We start from the raw sequence: 17396 nt of genomic DNA, 5'->3' as shown, positions 1-17396 counted from the left end.
GACATTGAGATCTTCAAAATCAAAACATCCTGCTGTCACTCTGCAGGTTTTTTATCCTGTAACGCTGATATCAAATCTAACACAGCTGCTAGGAGCGTAACCAGGTTCTCCTGATGGCTAGGGGAGGTGGAGAGGCTAGTTGAAACCTCGGTGGACGGATGCTCTCTGGACAGAGATGGAAACTGCTGAACAGCACCAGACAGGGCTGCTTGGAAACCAGCTGTTTGAGGAAAGTAAACAAAAGACTTGGACCGATGATAGGAGTTCCTTACTTCCTCCCTTATTGCCGCAAACTGCGTCACAGCATTCTTCAGATCACACAGACAAAACACACACACACACTACACCCAAAAGAATGTCACCCTCTCTTATGTTCACCTGGAACCACCCCAACAGGGCAGCTGGGCTTGTCTACTAAACACTCTTTACAATACATAGTTTTGTCTGTTTAACAGCAGAACTGACTAGCTAAAAGTGGGGATGGAGGGGGAAGCCAGTAACACTAATAGAACTTAGGGAAATCCACCATTCGTGCTATTTGTAGCGGTTAAGCCTGAATAATGTGCTCCAACAGGAAACCATCTCTCTTTGTGACAGGCCACACATTGTGGTCTCTGAGTTATGAGTTATGCTTGTTAGGGACTACTAGTCGATAAGATTCACTTGGATTTTCTAGAAACAGAAAGAGTTTGTGGCGAGTGGAGAAATATTCATGTCAGAGGAGCATGTTAGGGCATGCCAGATAATCAGCGTTTCCTGTTGAACAGAGCTGGGCGATGGGGAGGAGGAGAGGAAGAGGAGGAGTAACAGGAGGAGGAGTAACAGGAGGAGGAGAGGAGGAGGAGTAACAGGAGGGGGAGTAACAGGAGGAGGAGAGGAGGAGGAGTAACAGGAGGAGGAGAGGAGGAGGAGTAACAGGAGGGGGAGTAACAGGAGGAGGAGAGGAGGAGGAGTAACAGGAGGAGGAGTAAGAGGAGGAGGAGAGGAGGAGGAGTAACAGGAGGGGGAGTAACAGGAGGAGGAGTAACAGGAGGAGGAGAGGAGGAGGAGTAACAGGAGGGGGAGTAACAGGAGGAGGAGAGGAGGAGGAGTAACAGGAGGAGGAGAGGAGAAGGAGTAACAGGAGGGGGAGTAACAGGAGGAGGAGAGGAGGAGGAGTAACAGGAGGAGGAGTAACAGGAGGAGTAACAGGAGGAGTAACAGGAGGGGGAGTAACAGGAGGAGTAACAGGAGGAGGAGTAACAGGAGGAGGAGTAACAGGAGGAGGAGTAACAGGAGGGGGAGTAACAGGAGGAGGAGAGGAGGAGGAGTAACAGGAGGGGGAGTAACAGGAGGGGGAGTAACAGGAGGGGGAGTAACAGGAGGAGGAGTAACAGGAGGGGGAGTAACAGGAGGAGGAGTAACAGGAGGGGGAGTAACAGGAGGGGGAGTAACAGGAGGAGTAACAGGAGGAGGAGTAACAGGAGGAGGAGAGGAGGAGGAGTAACAGGAGGAGGAGTAACAGGAGGGGGAGTAACAGGAGGAGGAGAGGAGGAGGAGTAACAGGAGGAGGAGTAACAGGAGGGGGAGTAACAGGAGGAGGAGTAACAGGAGGAGGAGTAACAGGAGGGGGAGTAACAGGAGGAGGAGTAACAGGAGGGGGAGTAACAGGAGGAGGAGTAACAGGAGGAGTAACAGGAGGGGGATGGGGCTCCCCGGAGCACATCAGCATCCTGACGCTGTGACACAGGGACGCCAACATCACACACACTGATCAGATAACCACACATGAAGTACAACCAGGTCACACATCCTGTGCATTGATCAACATTTGTGTGACCCCTGAAAATACCACCTTCAGCCAGGCTGTAAAACACAGCAGAAACCACGCTCTCATATCTCCCTTCCCTGCTCGTAATAAAATAAGCGAATCGTCTGTATTTTTTTAATAGTAACTGGTGTAGTGTGTCTAGGGATATGTCTCCTTCTCCAGTCCTGGGCGATGTGCTGAAAACTAAATTATTCATCTTGTTTGGCCAAGTAAGTTCAAAGCAATAAGCAGGAAGGGGGTTTATATCATAAACAAACAGTCAAATCTGGGTTGCTGCATCACAGTGTCTTCTACTGGGTCCACAGCAATGAGAAACACAAAATGTGTAGAAGTGGAGCCGTCTATCTAGCACTGCTTTTATTCCTGAGGTATTGCAAACATGTGTAGGTTTAATGCAATAATTAGCATTACAGCCTTTAGAGAAGATTAAGTGCAACAACAAAAAAAGCTTGTCTTTGATTAAGAAGCATCCCTTTGTAAACATGCAAAGTTGGAGCAGCCATCATAGCAACAGATTAAACCTAACAATAAACCCAGTCCACTAGGAACCACAGGTAGGCAATACTGCGCAACACGGGTCTGAACAGGCAGAATGACCCAAGCAGGAAGCAGGAAGTGGAGAGACACAGACAGAGAAAGAGAGACTGACCTTTGAGGTTTTTGGGGTGGTTCTGTTTGGTACGCGGCATGTTGATGGTCCTGTTCACTGACACATCTTCTGGAGTGGTCTACTGCAGGAGAAGCTTGGGATGAACCGGGTGCAGATGCGCACAGTCAACGGCACCCTCTAAATTCATCTACGGAAGACGGAACACACACACACACACACGTTGGGTAGAGTCGTCTCAACACACACAGGATCAGTAAACAGGCCGTCCCATCCTCACTTGAACAGCTGCAGGTCTGGAGGTACGCTGTCCTCTCAGATCTGAGCCCTCACTAAAACTACAGTTCCTCTTTGGTCAGACAACAGACCATAATAAGCCCTCACGGCACAGCTGAGGCAGGTAGGACCTAGCTCTGAGGTGTGTTCCGTATAAATACCCCCCCTGACTCTGCATCGAGGCAGACCTTAGGTGAGAGAAGGCTGCTGTTTATGGTGGACGACTGATTGACAGGTGTGTGTCTGATAGGCGTTGCCTGCCCTTTGCTTTGACGAACACTAGCTTGGATGACGAAAGGTGCAAACAATAAGGTCCTGTCTCTCTAGGATAGAGCGCTCCGGGCTGTCAAGCCTGTTAGCTGTCATGCTACTATCACACGCATCTCACTGTAAAAGCTAACACTCAATAGATCACCGAATCAGGCCTATGAAAACATGAAAAGGGCAGCATGAACTTATTCAGCTATTGTTTTTTGTTTCCCTCTCTTGCAGTGGATGAACAGCGGACCTATTTTAGTCTTATGCAAATCCTAGTCGTCAAAAAGACCCACGAGAGGAGGAGGTGTTGTTTAAGCTAAATGTTAAACTAAACCTCAACCTTTCAAACCCACGAGCACAAGCTCCAGGACTGCTTGATATTCAGGACCAGCAGCCTCGCTCTGGACCAGCGCTTGCATGAAAACAGTTCAAGTTCAAATGATTTCATTAATATTATTTTACGTGCATGCTTTTACAAAAAAACCTAGTCTTATGTGTGGCTCCTAATCATGGAGACGATCAACCTACTCCAATTCCATACACGTGCACGTTCCTGGTGTGTTTCATGGTCGCGCCTTTGTTACTTGGCCAATGTTACATAACGTCTACTACAGGAGGATTTTCACCATACAGTTGTACATGTGCGCGCTATAGCTATGACATCATCTCGCAACCGATACGGCAGTACACAGCGCATGCACCAGGTCACACGGCTCGTAAGGACGACGAAAGTCATACAATCAAACATCAAATATATGTAAGTGTTGACATGGCTCATACAGTAATAGAAACTCCAATAGTTATGATGACAGCACCAATTAAAAGGAGGAGGATGCGAATGATGATGAGGAGGAAGAAGCACGCGCTTAATGAATGCAAATAAACATTTCTGAAAACCATCCAGAATATATGTGAGCAAGCACAACAATGACTGAGCAAATGATGCTGTGTACCACCCAGTAAACCTGTCAGCTGTCAAAAGTGTTCGCTGATGATCGACTGCCTTTATTGACACACAGTTAAAATATGTATTTTTCATTCTTACCGCAACGTGTTATCGAAGCCTTGTGAAACAACGCATGACATGCGCTCTGAGATATATACCCCTGAGACTGTAACATATGTTTCTCATAGGCCTATATGTAATTATCAGATATGAAACGTCAATGTTTATTTTCGTTTGACAGTGACATGGAGTCAAAGTGAACTACGCAGGCTAGGAGCGTACGTGTTGAATTGAGGTGAGAATCAGATACAACCAGACTTCACCTTAATGCTAATAGTGAGGGGAAACAGTCAGCAAAACAGTGTGTGGGAACAGTATTTCTCTGCCTGTTGCAAGACTAGAACGCCCTGCTACAGAGGGCGGAGTCAGGAAAACCCCTGTCTGCAACAGCGCTCGAATGGGACGCTTACACTGTTCAACTAAATATACAGCATTGTTGTCACTCGCACTTTTGCATTTTTTCATACATTACGCAGATTAGCAAATTCATAAAGTGAAAGAATGTAAATTAAGCTTACCTGGGGACGCCAAAGCCAAAGCGATTGCAGAAGGATACAATTAGTGCTTGTAAGCGCGGCCAACAAGCACACATTAGAATGCTGCAGACGTCTGTAACAACGACGCGATGACAAACCGCGTTGTACCACCCAGAGACGTCCTAACGAACCAGACCCAGCTTTAGAAAGCAAACCGAAATGAGAAGTAGCTAGCTGACGGTACCAGCTAACGTTAGCCTGCACCGTCCGATAGGGGACCACGAGCGCCCCATCAAAGCACTGACCAGAACACGTTCCTGGTTGACCGAAGTAGTTACCGTATTAACAAATAATAAATACTCCAGTACTAAATGTTCTCATACTCACAAGTGCAGTCTTTGTTATTGTGAGAGATTTCTGAAGCAACACGCGTTAACGGCGGCGTAAGATCTGTTTTTTTTTCCTCTCTTCACCTTCTCTCTCACTTTCTATTGCAGGAAACAGACAGGCCCACTGACGTCAACGGGGGTCCCGTCTCTGCCACCCAACCACAGGATGTCATCTCCAGTAGGTCTGCGACAATCGCACAAGCTCTTTCTCAACTACTGCTACTGATATCAATCACGCTTTACATTTCACTGTATTGATATACATATACTGTAAATGTAATTCATAAACGATTAATGTGCTCTTGAGGTTCATAGCAGCCTAATTGTACGTCCATTTGAAGTGTCGCTTGTCGTGAACCCCCCTCGCGGCTCCCCTTTTGCACATACTTTAGGACTGACGGTTTTCCCGGAGGTTCCTTGTTGTTAGGTCACGTTGTGCCTCTCCACTACCGACTGGGCTTTCCCATGCAGATCTCTCGGTGCAATTACCAACGGCTGTACTTTGGTTTGGTTGGTGGCGATGCGAGGGCAGTCCAAACAAATGTAGCCTCTACCGACCAAGTAAACAGACTGCCGAGCGGAACGTCGAATTAACAAATGTGGTGTAATAGACTTTTCCACAATGTGTTAGAAAATAAAATGTCACTTAATTTAATGTATTATAATATTATGTCTAGGGTTATACCCTACTAATGCTAATAAAAATACATAATTTTCAGAAATGAGCATAACAGAACGTTGTTTGGCCAATAGCTGCATTGTGATGATGGACGAGTCGGCTAATATCGTAGTAGATTATTGGAGGTAATAAAATTAGCTCATATCGACTTAGCAATAATGTGGATGGTGTATTTCCTTGTGCCAGACCGATTATGTTTTTTCTGATGACCTGATCTGTGTGATCAGGTATGTGAGGTGTGTGACTCACATCATGCCAATAAAGCTTCAGTGGTGACACATCAGCATCACCTTATGAAAACGTTCATGATATGATTTTTCAGACTTACAGAAATCACCAACGGCCGTGGTAGTGGAGGTTGTTCCTTCTATGCGGTAAAAAAATAAATAAAATACAAACGGTTTAAGCAAACAAGAGATGTAACTACCGTCGATGTTTGTAAAACTACAACTGACAATTTTTTTAAAATTTGAATTCAGTGTGAAAAAAATGCAACAGTGTAGAAATTCAGACAGGGTTATTGTCCAGGCAAATACTTTCTCAGGTAGGCTACTGTAAGTCCGTCCCAGCACCACGTGATACTGTAGCTTTTGGAGAGGGACCCCCCCTGCCCCAGGCTGAAAGAAGGACCTGCATTGCATTCCTGCAATTGCCGCCATTTAAAAAAACAAAAAACAAAATCGTACCTAACAAAAGAAGGCTTCTTTGGTCTCTGTGTAGACACTTTTCTACTAAAGACATTCCCTACTAAATACATTCTCTACTAAAACATTTCAAATAGTAACATCAGAAAGCTAACAGCGATTATGTTCCTCTACTAGCTATATTTCAGCATGTTTAGTTAATTCAAGAGATGACACTCAAGGCTATTAAAATGCTCCTGCTGCTGTAAGGCATGGGGCTACAATGTCCATTGAGTGATTTGTTCCGACAAACGGTCTTTTAATCACATCACTGCATGAAAGAGTTAAGCTGCTTTAACTGCCAGACCTGGATGTGTTGCACTAGCATGTTGGGAGCTGGATGTTTTGTGGTAGCGTGTTCTGCTGGCATATTTTAAGCGGTCTGTGTTGTGCTTGCATGTTCTGAGATGTCAGGGTCCTGCTGGCGTGTCCTGCTGCCGTGTTCTGAGCTGTCTGTCATCTCTCCACTGTGTTGAAAGCCTGCCTGCTTTGTTTGCATCAGCATATGATGTTACATCACGGAGACGGTTACCCTGGAAACCCTCCGACTCCACAGTCTGCCCTGCTCATGTGCGAGACCGTTCTGCGGCCCACCGGCTGACCGAGCCCCCCCGTCTCTGGAGCCTGGCCACAGGGTTCCTGGGGCCGCCTGGTGGAGACCAGCAGCTGGCATGGGTCACCCTGGAATCACTGACAAACACATTTAACACGTTTCTGGTTCATTGTTGTTGATTATGTATTTTTGAGAGCATGCTAGAGACTGCAGTACACGACAACATGAAAGTACAGCAACTGTTGTCTGGATTTTTGTGTTGTGTTTTCCTGCTGTGTCATGTGAGCTGGTGCGTAGTTCATGGAGAAAAGTCTGCCCCCTGGATGATCTGTAGAAGGATTATCATCTGTGTTCTAAGCATCTTATCAGTGTCAACAGTGTAGTTTTTTTTCATTAGTTTGAGTGGTCAAGTCTTTAGCAAGACACACTCCAGGTCACACTGTCTCCTGAGCCCCACAGAGACAGCAGATCATGAGACCAACAATGAAAATACCCCATATGTGAAAACTTGCCTCCTCAGCTCCCTCCAACCCTCCATCAACCATAATGTCCTGCCTCTGGTCCAGACATTAGCACCCAGAGACGGCACCGCAGACACTGAAGGGGAGGACATGAACGATCTTGTGAACAACGACATGATTTGAAGTGCTTGTAGTGAGGCTTGGGTATTCCCATCCCAGCTGAGATTTTAATCACAGTTACAGGTGAAATAGTTTTCTTTCACTTATTATTATTTGTCTTTCAGTCGACTGCGAGAACAAAGATTTTGTCTCCTGATAATCCCTCTGCCATCTTTCAGAACATTTCTTACTAAAGTCTACTTGTGATAAACCCTGACTCTACTTATATCGACTCCCCGTGTCTGAATCCATCCCTCCTCTCCACAAAAGCTTCGGGGAAAAATAAAAACTCTGTTGGACTGTCCTCATTTACAGTCACAAAAAATAAAACAAAAGTGGAAAGCTGGAGTTTTTGGGGGGCGCTCTCAAGATCTGGGATAAGATTCTCTGGGAAATGCCCTACTTTGGTGTTTTTTCACCCCTATTGAGAGTCACTGCCGCGGTCAGGGTGCCAGTGGATTACTGCAGTCATGTGATGTTTCCATTCAGCTCCTGAAAGCCAGCCACGGAACAACCAGGCGATGGTGGAGTTGGACTGGAAACGCCTCAGCAACACCACACAGGGTGGGAAACCTGGCTCAGGGCAGGCAGGAGGCTGGAACTGGCTGCTCGGCGTATTTTGGGAGAAGCCTGACGTTGTGTCAACATTTCCAGCGACATTAGGGGAAAAATCGAGCTTGGTGAAGCCTGTCTTTGAGGAATGTTCTATATTAGGAAGCCTCGAGGCCTGGAGAAGGAGATGGACACAGAGAGACACCAGTCTGAGATAAGAGACAGCTTAGGGACTAACAACATGCCTCCCAACACCTTTACTTAACCTTGAGGACCAAGGAGACACGGCTGCAAAGATTGACAGATTGATTAACTGTAACAGTATGCAGGCTCTGCAGTGCAGTAGACATGCTGGCATGATGAGATGAGACAGGACAATACGTGTTGTTGAACATCTTAGTTTGAGCAGTGTGCTGTGGAGCACCGGGGTTCTGTTCTGGAAGAGCCCATCACATCACCACTGCACAAAGTGCTCTCTTCATTTTTTATGTGTTTTTGTGTGTTCTTGTCTAATAGACAGACCGATGCACAAACAGGAGTGTGTGACAGGAAGTGGTGGTGGTTAAACCAGGAAGTGGTGGTGGTTAAACCAGGAAGTGGTGGTGGTTAAACCAGGAAGTGGTGGTGGTTAAACCAGGAAGTGGTGGCGGTTAAACCAAGAAGTGGTGGCGGTTAAACCAGGAAGTGGTGGTGGTTAAACCAGGAAGTGGTGGTAGTTAAACCGGGCAGGAAGTCGTGGTGGTTAAACCATGTTGTTCCACACCATGTTCCATGTTCTTGCACCCTCTATGGAACCATAAGAGAATGTTCTGGCTGTGGCTCAATAGACAAAGAATCCATTATTTTATTTATTTGGGAAACATTCACTAATTAGAAGATATATCTCCTCTGCTCTGCCTGAACAATGTGTTTGACCACATATAACAATATCTTGTTTGTGCTAAATATATGAATTCAATTATTTTATTCATTCAGTTTTTTTCTGGATTCTCTGTGCCGCAGAAGCACATACGTCTACTCGGACGGGAATCCCAACTGAGACTGTTTGTGAGTGTGTGTGTGTGAGTGTGTGCGTGTGTGTGAGTGTGTGTGTGTGTTTAGAGGGAGGGGTCTATCTGTCTTGTGGATGGAGCACGATTCAATCCCACGTTGATGAATTCTACATGCCTCACATCTCACTTCCTACGCATTTGCTTATGTAATAGCGACCGCGTGTGGAAAGCGCATGGGTGTGTGTGTGTGTATTTATACCCAGACTGGGATTGAGGGAGTGGTGACTCATCGTCCTTGCTCTTTGTTTTTACCCTCCTTCAGATATCCTTCATATATCCAACAAAAAAGGAATATTGGTTCAGACAGTTCCCAATTGTACCACGCTGTTATAATACCATAACTATCTTTATCTGAGCTTGCTTATCTTTAAATAGACTGGAGATTAAAATATAATCAGATATGATGAGAAACTGGTATTGAAGAATTGTTTGACTGTGTCTGAATGAATGCTGGACTCTGTAAAGCGACTTTGAGTACCTTGAAAAGCGCTATATAAATAAATGTATATATATTGAAGAGGTCCTGTTTCAAACCTTGTCTCCTCTATGGTCTCCTTCAGTCTAAGTCTTCTTCTATGGTCTCCTTCAGTCTAAGTCTTCTTCTATGGTCTCCTTCTGTCTCAGTCCTTGATTTCATGGACCGACTTGTCAAACGTTGTGACGGCTCCCATAGACTCATCATGATCACGCTGCCATGAGAGGGAACGCAGAAGTAGGGCTGTTATTTTAAGAGGCTGGAAGAAGCACCAACCACAGACATAATCTGACACCTGATGAGAGGCTGGGTCCACCTGCTGCCTCACATCCACCCAGCCTGTCCAGGAGAACAATGAGAGCTGCCATTTACCTCTCACCAAGAGACAGGGGCAAGGTCAGCGTGTAGCAGGAAGGCTGAAGGGATTCCAGGGTTTTAAAGTACCCCCCTCTCCCCCTCCTGTTGTGATGGCAACAGGATGGTAACCATCTGGAATCAGAGGATTGTTAGCAGACCTCAATCAAAATGCCAGCCTCCGGTCAGACAGGAAGGCCGGCTGCGGGCAGGCTGAGGAGGGTGGATAGGGAGCTTGTATTGTTGCAGGCTGAGGCCCTGCTTCAAGAGGAGGGCCACCCTGCCCTGGGCCTGGAGGAGGGCCACCTTGCCCTGGGCCTGGAGGAGGGCCACCCTGCCCTGGGCCTGGAGGAGGGCCACCCTGCCCTGGGCCTGGAGGAGGGCCACCCTGCCCTGGGCCTGGAGGAGGGCCACCCTGCCCTGGGCCTGGAGGAGGGCCACCCTGCCCTGGGCTTGGAGGAGGGCCACCCTGCCCTGGGCCTGGAGGAGGGCCACCCTGCCCTGGGCCTGGAGGAGGGCCACCCTGCCCTGGGCCTGGAGGAGGGCCACCCTGCCCTGGGCCTGTCTGGGAGGCTCCTTCACACCCTGGAGTTGCGTAACCACACAAGTAGCCTGGAGAGGGAAGTCCAGATAAGTTGAGGAGCAGGGGAGACGTTTCATCAAGGACGCAATGTTGAGTTGCGTAACGTATTCATATGGATGTTGAAACAATGTTCTCTGCTGATTTATCTGTAGCTTCAGGACCACAGTTGAGAAATCTGTCACCTCCTCCTGATGCTAACCCTATCCCAACATGTTTCACCATTCTTCCAGGAACACCGACCACACAGGGCTGGACCGTGAGGTTGTGTAGCCCAGGGAAAGATCTGTGCCTGTGCCAGTCCATCACCCCTCAGTTCCTGGGTGAACATGGGGCTGACACCCTCACGTGCCCAGCAGCATCCCTGACTGGCTGCTGATGTTATGACTCACTGTCAGTCCTAGATATGAAGATGAATCCATGGTTCAGGCTGGGGAGAGCTGCCGGATGATGATACACTGCTGCCCTCTGGTGGATAGAGGGATGTGGTGTATGGAAACGTTTCCAACGCAAGGGACTTTTTCATTGTTATACCTCAGATCTGACTAAGGTGTCAGAGCTTCGAGGTTTTAAAGGTTGAAAAAATATGTTCACAAATAAGTTTTGAAAAACAGCTTTTAAAGGCTGGAAAAACGCTGGTCACTCCTCGCACGCGACCGCCAGTGGCCCGACCCCGGCCTCCTTCCTCATCCCTCCCGGCGCTGGCCTGCAGGAACAAAGACACCTCCCTGTCCCCCTCCCTGTCCCCCTCCCTGTCCCCCTCCCTGTCCCCCTCCCTGTCCCCCTCCCTGTCCCCCTCCCTGTCCCCCTCCCTGTCCCCCTCCCTGTCCCCCTCCCTGTCCCCCTCCCTGTCCCCCCTCCCCCAGAGGCGCCTCGCGGTGGGAGCATCCCTCTCTCTCCGGGGGAGGGCATGCTGAAACAATGGTGTTGAGGACAGAGTTCATTTTTCATGCTGTTTATTTATAGGATGAGTCGTAAATCTGTCCCAGAATGCATTGTGTGGGCCCAGCAGGCTACAAGCCAGACTCATGATGAGGGGACTTGACCCTATGTAATACGTCTTCACCCACACACAGACTGTAGGCACTGGGATGACAGCTCCTCTAACTTGTCTGTGATGAGCCAGTCAAGCTGCCAAGCATTCAGGCCAGGTCAATAATGTGAGATCTGAGCCTGAGACACCTGGCCTGGCTCCAGCCTGTTTTCTCCTTGTCTCGACTCACTTGATTCTGGAGTGTTTCCTCTGGAGGAAACAATAAGACAATAGGAACACGCTGCAGGCAGGCTGATCTGCAGACCAACAGTAAATCCTTTTCAATGTATGACTGGTGTGTCTGGATGCATGAAAGGAAGGGCTGCTGTTGTGTCTTTGCTTTCAGATGTAAAGTCCTGCTGGGGTGCACTCTGAAGATAGTGACATGTAATGTTGTGTGGCTCGCCTGGACCATGTACAAGAATGTCATTTCCCAGGGGGTTCACAAGCCAGTGGAATATAGCCTCCCTAAGCTAATACTCACATAACAAGTGCCAAGCACTATTCTTATGACTAGTAATAAATAAAGCACATAGCTTTAGTTTGTTGTAGCACTTGTGCAGTTCATTACAGTTCAAGTCTCAGCAGATTTCAGTGATGCTGACAGTGGAAGGTGAAGACCATGACCAGTCATCAACCTTCAGACAGAAAACCTTTTCTGATAGAAAACTGGTGTCTTAAGGTTGAAGTGGCAGGCAGAAAAGTGACTTGCAGGTTAAAGACGTCCTCAGAAAACAGACCTGCTTCCAGTAGGGCCAAGATGAGGGGATTCAGACGAGGGGATTCCAGTGTCAACTACAAAAGACAAAAAACACAGAATACAAGCACACCTCCTGTTTAGTAAACAAGATGAAGTGTCTGACAGGGGACCTTTGGAACGGCACCAAACTGAATACACATACACACACACGCACACACACACACACACACACACGCACACACACACACACACACTTGACCTTCCATGGATCATACAGTAGCCAACACTTCCTGCTCCGCTGGGGTCAGAGTGAGCCCTTTACTCTTATCAGCTCTGCTCAGCCAGCCTCCTACTGGTCAGAAAACAGACATTGTTTGGAGCCTTACTGGAAACCAGAAACACAGTTAGGACACTGTAACAAAAACACAGAAAAACATGGTGATAACCATTTAGACCTGTGGCCTTTTATTCCACAAACAATTGATAACATGTTCTTGTGACCTGTCTCCAGAGCCTGTACTGCCTGGAGAATGCTCCAACCATGAGACAGATAACATCTTTGTGTGACAATGTACAGGTGACAATTCCTGTAAATATAGTTTATAATACATTTTGTAGCTTGCTCGGCTGTAGCAGGTTTGACTCTTGAATGGTCCTCTATAGACTCTTTATACCCATAACTCACATCAATTAACTTCAGTCACTTGATAATGACGATTGCAGTCTGAATGGTCAATCTTCTCATTGGATTCTAGTGTTAAAACTTCTATCCTTCATCCTGTGTGTTTTCCAGACTGCCCCCCCCCCCCCCCCCCTCCCAGAGCTGGGCTGTGCTTGTAGGCCTGGTGAGTGAGGTCTCTCAGACCACGATCAAGGCAGCGCCAGGCAACAGGCATGAACAGACACCACATCCAAGAAACAATGAAGCCATGCTGGACACAATGGAGGTCTGTAGCGTCTTGGGGGCATGGCTGGCACAGCCCGTCTCTGGGTGGCAGACTGGGGGAGAGGGATGAAAGGAGGAGGGGGAGGACAGAGGGGAGAGGAGGATGTGGAGGAGAAAGGGAGACTGGAGAGAGTAATAGTGAAAGGAAGAGGGGAGACAGGCTGGGAGACAGGAGGAGGGAAGGGTCAGATGAAGCAGGGAGGATATTATGGTCTGGTTACCATGCAGTCAGGAGGCAGTATGGAGACCTGAGAGAGAGAGGCACTGGCCCACAAGGAATCTGACACACTCGATTCTAGTCACAGAAAATACAAGAAAGGTCCTGGCAGTTGTATACACAGTATATACTGAAGAAGTCTACAATACAGCAGACTGAATTTTTATGCAAAAACATTTTTATTTGAACAGACCGTTGAGTATGTACAGAATAGTGGTTTACATAAATAGGCAAGTTATAAACATCAGCTGTTTGCTGGTACAAAATTAAAAAATAACATATCATACATTATCTTACATGTGCCACCATTTATAGATGTTTTCCACGGTCTCTATATTGTCCGAGATCCTGTTGTGGAGGGAGCTGCGTTGCTCAAGCTGCAGCTGAGAAAACCTCCTCAGAGAAGCTGGGGCATTTCATCCACTACAGATCCGAGAAGGGGGTTGTTGGAGAAACCCAGGGCAGGGTTTAGACTGGACTTCCCATGGAATCAATGCCATGTCAAACCCAGGAGAGAGGGAGAGGGGCAGTGGGGGTGGCCAGTTACAGAATGTCCCTTTGGGTATTGCTGGATGCCCAGTCTCATCCACCTTCGACCACAGGAGCAGCTGTCAGAGTCTCACCCACACACAAACATTCATATCGCTAAACGACAGCAGGGTCTTCATGTGAGAACAACTCACGTTTGGTCCATGAACCAAGAGATCTCTACAGCCAAGAGATTCTAATGATTAACGATGAACTTAAACTACCTGGGGTTACCACCGTTACACAACACATCAATTCAGTGGATCTCAGCTCTGGGAAGCGTAATGATTTGAAGTAATTCTACTTTCTAAATGTACTTTAAACTTGAAAGAGGAGAACTCTTTGAATTTGTTATAATAAGGGACAACATTTCAAAGTTGAACAACAATTTAAATCAAATAGAAAAGATAGGTCATATTTATAATCAACTAAATGTTTCTCAGTATTCTGCTGATCAAGGCTTTCTGCAACCTCTGGTCGATGAATCTGAATATTGCTGCCCCCTGTGGGCCAAGCCAGGTATGACCGTTACGTAAGACGGGAAGCATCTGAACACATGCCCATGTCTCAGCTCCAGTCAGAATCTGAATTTCAGGATTCTCTGCATACTGTGAATCCATGAGTGATTTAAAGGAGTTTTTTTTATTATTATTCATGAATTCAACCATTGTGCAAATAATGGTTCTGAGACTTGATAATGACATGACGTAATTGCTCAGCAATAATAACAATAAAAAAACGACAAAATACATAATGAATAAAGCTAAAACTTGTATTTGAGAAATATTTTGGCATAAAAACAAACAGCGCTCCATTCTGGGTCAGGATCAAAGGTGTTCAGTCAGTGGGTTAGGGGAACAGTGACTGTCATCCTATTGGACCACATCAGTTTTTGTTGACCAATCAAGAGGGTGGTGGCACGTGAACGTTTGGAAGTTGTTGATAACAGAAGCAGGTCAAAAGGTAAAAACCTTCCAAGGTTTCTGACCCCCGCTGTGGTCTGGAGTGACATCTTCTCACTGTTTGTTAGTTTCAATAAGACGCCACAAACACATTCATCAAGGTTCATCCTCGAGGCTCTTCTGAACACTGGAAACCCTGACTCTCTCCCTTTCCACCTTGTGTAGCGGCTTGAAAACAAGCTTCACATGGGACCACAACCAGTTCACACTCTGCTTGAAGAAGGCAGGTTGTTGTCAGTGCAATATGCAAAGATATATCTTAAAAAGTAACACAACAAAATATATACGGTAGGGTTGGCAAAACATGAAGCCATAGAGAGAGGCTGTTTCAGCAGCAGCTAGCGTCTGGTCTGACCTTTGTGGAAGTCCTTCTCAGGGGGATTTATAACACTGTTACAAACACTGGTAAGAGCCAGGTGGCCTTCCAACCACCTCCAGTAAATCTGCATCATAACCCCTCGACAGGGAACCCAACCAGCAGGAACAATCTACTCCAAGCTGCCATGCAGCTTCAGTTCAAGCCAGGTGACCACACCCCTACTCCTCCACAGTTAAGAGGGTCACACAGCACACCTCCAGAAAGGATGTGTGTTACGAGGATAACCACATGACAGGAAGGAATGTTTAGTACATCCAGGCGGAGAGGCACCAGGGCTGGGGGGTTTAACATCCTAACACTGACAAGGATGATCTCTGCTGTACAGGAGCTCATGGTGGGCGTGGCTTGCTCTAAGCTATTCAAAGCTCTGTGGATGTTCCCGCCTCGATAAAGTGCGCTGCGACACAAAGTGAATCAGGAGCTCATTGCACCATTTAAATACCCCAAAAAGGTTTCCAGAACAGACAGCCTTCCAGGGTCCTGCTCTTGTTGCAGCTGTCCAGGAAGCGACCCTTCAGCCCTGGGGGGCGCCACCCAACAGAACATGGGAATATCAGTGCAGGCAGGAGGACTGGTGTGGGTCCCCTGACGCTGAGATGGAGGGGTGCTGGACTGTAGCAGGGCTGGACCAGGGACACCAGGACACAGCATGGAGCCTCGAACATCCACAGAATGGAGGACAACCACTCACCATCCCTCCCCTCCTCCAATCAGACCCTGGGGTTGGTCTCAGATTCCCAAGTCTCTGGTCGGCTTGTACATCCTCGAGTTTAGTGTGTTTGTATGTGTGTGAGAGTGTGTGTGGTGTGTGAGTGTGTGTGGTGTGTGAGTGTGTGTATCTGTGTGTCCTCACAGCGTGGCCAGGATGCGTGAGAAGGAGATGAGGAGGGAGAGTGCCGTCTGGCCGACACCAAACACCAGAGCCTGGAGAGGAGCCATATCCTTCCCTGCCACGCGGTACACCCCTGCTACAGCTGCACCTGGATACACACACACACACACAATACACACACAAGATAGAATTGTTCACTTGCACACCAAATAAATTGAATAGATTTTATAGAAAAACATTGTTTTGCATCATTGATGAGTGCTTGATGAGAACTCTAGTATACTCTACTGTCACACCTCCCACAACATGTCTGGGCCCTGATCACCAACAACCAGCTTCATACAGAGTCAGAACATCTGACAGAACGAGATGAGATCCTTGTGTTGGGTCAACATGCCCCAGAACAGGGAGGGGCAGATTACTGTCTGGCTCAGAGTGTTCTGAACTCTAGGCAGGTTTTATAGCACAACCTTTATACTGTAACCTGGTGAAACACACACACACACAGTAGCTCTTAGCTGCCTTAGCCAAAGTACCGTACGCATGGGGCGGTCAGTAGAGTGCTCACTCTGCTAAATGCACATTAATAATCAAGTGTCTCCTATTTTAGGTCTGTCTCGCATCTGTGATTGAGTGTGATTCCTGCAGCGTAGCAAGGATGTCTGGCGGCTGTTAGAGAGAGAAACAGATCCGTTTACACATCACACAGGAGGAGGAAAGACTATCTTCCACGATACCGCTACTGGAATGCAGATGATCTGCCTGGAGAACCTAGTGTTGGAAAAATTGAAGATGTAATATTTACCCTGTATAAGAATGATTCTGCGTTCAGCATTCCTTGTGTGTAGGGAGAGGCCATAAAAGATGTCTGGCCTTATCTGTGTTGGGTGAATCAAGTGGTCAAGCTTACAGGGGTCAAAGGGCACACACACGCACACACTCAAACACGCACGCACACACGCACACCAGGACTATGCAAGGAGCCAATGAAGAAGAGCCATGGAACATTTGCATGCCTTTGGACTAACCAATGACTGTAAAGAGTGGGGCTGCTTAAATAGCTAGCTAGCACAACATGCTAGCATACAAACTTTGTAGCACAATGGCGTGTGATGTTTTTGTCTCCTTGTGGGCCGGCCGCAAGCAATAAACTTTCTTAAACTTGTTCACCGACTGACTGTGCAATGCTTGATAAATTAATATTTCTGACACCAAGAATCACCTTTCATTCTCGTAACGGCATCAGACAATGGACCACAACGTGGTACACAAACATACAGTATGCTGGGAGAATACAACTGTAAGAAAGACAGTCAGACAGTCAGACAGTCAGACAGTCAGACAGACAGACAGTCAGACAGACAGACAGGAGGACAGACAGACAGACAGACAGACAGGACAGACAGACAGGAGGACAGACACATACATA

General features: G+C 47.2%; 2 protein-coding genes and 1 long non-coding RNA gene across 5 annotated transcripts in view; 1 reads left to right on the top strand and 2 right to left on the bottom strand.

Moving 5' to 3' along the window:
* Positions 1 to 4923, bottom strand: part of hivep1 (HIVEP zinc finger 1) — a 34376-nt gene extending 29453 nt beyond the window's left edge. The window contains exons 1-3 of one of the 2 annotated variants that reach the window (XM_084697100.1): positions 4821 to 4923; positions 4476 to 4615; positions 2460 to 2607 (exon numbers count right to left, since the gene is read on the bottom strand). In XM_084697100.1, coding sequence (XP_084553226.1) covers positions 2460 to 2499 — 40 coding nt within the window. In that variant the 5' untranslated portion in view covers positions 2500 to 2607; positions 4476 to 4615; positions 4821 to 4923. The remainder of the gene's footprint in view (positions 1 to 2459; positions 2608 to 4475; positions 4616 to 4820) is intronic. The other variant, XM_084697099.1, reaches the window with a different exon arrangement.
* On the top strand, positions 3635 to 8215 carry LOC146295879 (uncharacterized). Of its 2 annotated transcripts, XR_014753351.1 has the most exons (4): positions 3635 to 3708; positions 4139 to 4192; positions 4931 to 5000; positions 6687 to 8215. It is a non-coding gene; the product is annotated as an uncharacterized LOC146295879 (long non-coding RNA). The 2 variants fall into 2 exon arrangements; XR_014753352.1 differs by lacking the exons at positions 3635 to 3708; positions 4139 to 4192 and adding an exon at positions 4677 to 4763.
* A 7730-nt stretch (positions 8216 to 15945) lies between these two features.
* The window catches only part of tmem170b (transmembrane protein 170B), a 6697-nt gene continuing 5246 nt past the window's right edge, over positions 15946 to 17396 (bottom strand). The window contains exon 3 of the mRNA XM_084695407.1: positions 15946 to 16115. Coding sequence (XP_084551533.1) covers positions 15985 to 16115 — 131 coding nt within the window. The 3' untranslated portion in view covers positions 15946 to 15984. The remainder of the gene's footprint in view (positions 16116 to 17396) is intronic.

This window comes from Hypomesus nipponensis, chromosome 4 (genome assembly GCF_054491055.1).
Source record: "Hypomesus nipponensis isolate SF chromosome 4, ASM5449105v1, whole genome shotgun sequence".
NCBI classification, from domain to species: Eukaryota; Metazoa; Chordata; class Actinopteri; order Osmeriformes; family Osmeridae; genus Hypomesus; species Hypomesus nipponensis.
This window is presented reverse-complemented; position numbering and strand designations above follow the sequence as displayed.